The sequence below is a fragment of the Pteropus vampyrus genome, unplaced genomic scaffold (genome assembly GCF_000151845.1).
Source record: "Pteropus vampyrus isolate Shadow unplaced genomic scaffold, Pvam_2.0 Scaffold14, whole genome shotgun sequence".
Lineage (NCBI taxonomy): Eukaryota > Metazoa > Chordata > Mammalia > Chiroptera > Pteropodidae > Pteropus > Pteropus vampyrus.
In genome coordinates, this window is record NW_011888795.1 from 822,149 (window position 1) to 824,948 (window position 2,800).

At 50.4% G+C, this 2,800-nt stretch overlaps 1 protein-coding gene across 1 annotated transcript in view; it reads left to right on the top strand.

Annotated features, from left to right (window-relative positions):
• The first annotated feature begins 1,449 nt into the window (after window positions 1-1,449).
• LOC105307702 (xyloside xylosyltransferase 1) overlaps window positions 1,450-2,800 on the top strand; it is a 140,438-nt gene continuing 139,087 nt past the window's right edge. The window contains exon 1 of the mRNA XM_023525669.1: window positions 1,450-1,663. Within this exon, the coding sequence (XP_023381437.1) occupies window positions 1,573-1,663 (91 nt within the window). The 5' untranslated portion in view covers window positions 1,450-1,572. The remainder of the gene's footprint in view (window positions 1,664-2,800) is intronic.

Below are 2,800 nucleotides of genomic sequence, written 5' to 3' on the forward strand. Positions count from 1 at the left end.
AAGTGATTATTCTAACCATCTGACAACTGAAGGCTCTGGGAGTGCACGCTGGGCAGGGGACACCAATAGACTGGTAGATGGCAAAATGGAGCCCACCTGCTTGAGAACTTGGATACCAACCACACCTGTCTTTTCTCCTGCTGGCATGGCCACTGACGGCGTAAGCAAGCCAGTTAGGGGATTTGTGTGGCCTCTCCTTTGGCGCCCTGTTCAGGTAGGTTCTTGGCCCTTGAGTCAGTGTGGTGGTGGCTGAGCAGCATGTGGTAGCCTTGCAGGTTTGTCCTGTCCTGTTGGCTACCAAGAAAGAGGGAGGTGGAAAGGGTCTTCAGCAGATTTCTTGTGAGGGTTGAAGAAGGAGGAGAAGGAACATTCTGGCTCAGGCTGTATTTATTGAGTGCCTCTTGTGTGCAGTGGAATGTTCTAGATGTTGCAGGGTACATAGAGAAGCAGGGAAGACTCACAAGAAGTATATGAGCAGAGTGCATGGTGATTTGGTATCTTGAGTGAAGCTGATGTTCCATGTGGGATGAACTTAAATATGTACTAATGTCAAATAAGGAAACCAACTCATTAGTGTCCTATTAGTACTCTTGTCTAATCACTGGTCATGCTGATGTCTTCTTCTTCCGTTGGTCACTGTTAAGGAAAGAGGATACATTTATAATTGGATTCTAGCATGGGGCTTAGAATCTGGAGACCGGGGTTCAGATTCTGGCTCTGCCACTTACTAGCTAGCTTACCTTAGGCAAGTGTAACCTCTGTGAGGATCTGCTTTCTCATTTGTAATTTGGAGCTATAATAGTGATGGCTGCCTTGCTGAAGTCCCAGGTTGTCATGAGGATCAGTATGTGTATGTGAGAGTGTTTCATAAACTGCAGAGCTCTGTTCAGCAGCTGGTGACATCTCTAGACTCTAAGTGTTCTGAGGAAGATGGCGCCTGGTTGTTCCTTATACAGCACCACCAAAGTGTCTGGGACACTCACAGTGTTGGTTGAGCTGATGTGTGAGTTTACTGCAGCATAAGGCATTTTCCAGGGACCATCTCACTGTTCACACTGTTGGACAAGGAAGATGGAGCATCTGACTGGCCTGTGGAACATGTGTAGTGGCCACCAGGAGTGTCAATGCTGGGGCTAGTGCCAGCCACTCAAGACATGCTGAGGGTACCAATTTTAGGACTAGACAGTTTCACACAGTTCCAGACACTGGGCGCAGAGCTACCTTCAGGATGGCCCAGCTCAAAGTTCAGAAGCCAAAAGCAGACTAGGGGCTGCTCCTGCCCCACCCTCACTCCTACCCTTTCATTACACACCCCTCATGGACGTCTACACACCCTTCACACATGATGCCCCTGTTTTGATTCCCCATTGTCCCCTGTTTCCTTAACTCTCACTTGGGACCTCCTGCTTGTGACCTTTGAGAGGCCCTGTCTGCCTCCCTCTGTGGGCCTGTGTGTGTGCTGGGTGTCCAGAGCTGGTCTGCTCATTCCTGCGGTTTCCTCATGCCTTGCTGCAGGTTGTTTTCCACGATGTCGCCGTGCTGACGGACAAGCTCTTCCCCGTTGTGGAGGCCATGCAGAAGCACTTCAGTGCGGGCTCAGGCACCTACTACAGCGACTCCATCTTCTTCCTCTCGGTCGCCATGCACCAGATCATGCCCAAAGGTAACCTGGGCTGCCGGGGGCAGCAGCCCCTGGTATTGAGTGTTTGCCTCTGTTTCCCTGGCTCCAGTACTGCTGGTGTTCAGTATCAGAAGAGCTCCACTGAAACATGAAGGAGGGCAAGGGGGCCAGCCACACCCTTTGTGTAACGGAGCTTCCTGCACAGAGAATCAAGGGCAGGGCCCTGGGTTGCACAGCTCCTGGGGCCCGTTCACAGGGACACAGTGTGAATGGTGCAGTGTGATGTCCCCTGACTCAGGTCATCTGGGCTCCAGCCCTGTCTGTCATACACACTCCACTCTGGGACTCACTTTGCTCATTTGATAAATTGCAGGTAGGACTAGATGACCCTTCATCTACATCTATTAGTTTGCTCTTTCTGGTTTAAATTTATACTTATCTGACTTTAAAATATCAACTCTAGATGTGAGTGGTACAAATTATGACTGAGTAGGACTTTTTTTTTAAACTCTGATGCACAATTAAAGGTTTTTCTGGGCTTTTTCCCTGCAGGGTAGAAGAGATGCAATTGTCTGGTCTGTGATAGCTCTGGTCATCTTTGGACTAGAACCCTCGGGGGCGGGGGGCGGTTCTCATTCATAGGGTGTTCCGGGCTTCTGGATTTTCTCCTCCAAATGGTCCTCAATTGATTTTGGAGCCCTGGATATTGCCCAGGTTCTGGCTATGGTGAACCACGACCTGAGCATTTTAGGTATGATGAGGGGAGTTTTGGGGTCTTGGGGGTAGCAGGTCTCTGAACTGTGACTGGTCGAGTATCCAGTAGTTCTCAGACTGGACAGAACCTGGTAGCCTAGGGGACAACCAGGCCATTTGGTGGAGGCCTGCTGCTCTGGCCCAGCAGACTAGAAGAGAAAGCACCAGACCAGGTATGAAGAACACCACCATTTGAAGGGGCTTGTAAACCAGGATTCAGGAGCTGGAAGCTGACACTTGGTTCCACTGGCAGGTTGTCATTCCACGGGAACATCTAGCCTATCTATTTTAGCTGGGGCTTTGTCTCCATAAGTCAAGTTCCTGCACCACGGAGGCCCCTCCGTGTTCTCTTAGCTATAAGGCAAGGGCTCAGGGAGCTTCACTGGGTGGGGGCCTGAGATAGGAGATGAGCTCACCAAAGGGGCA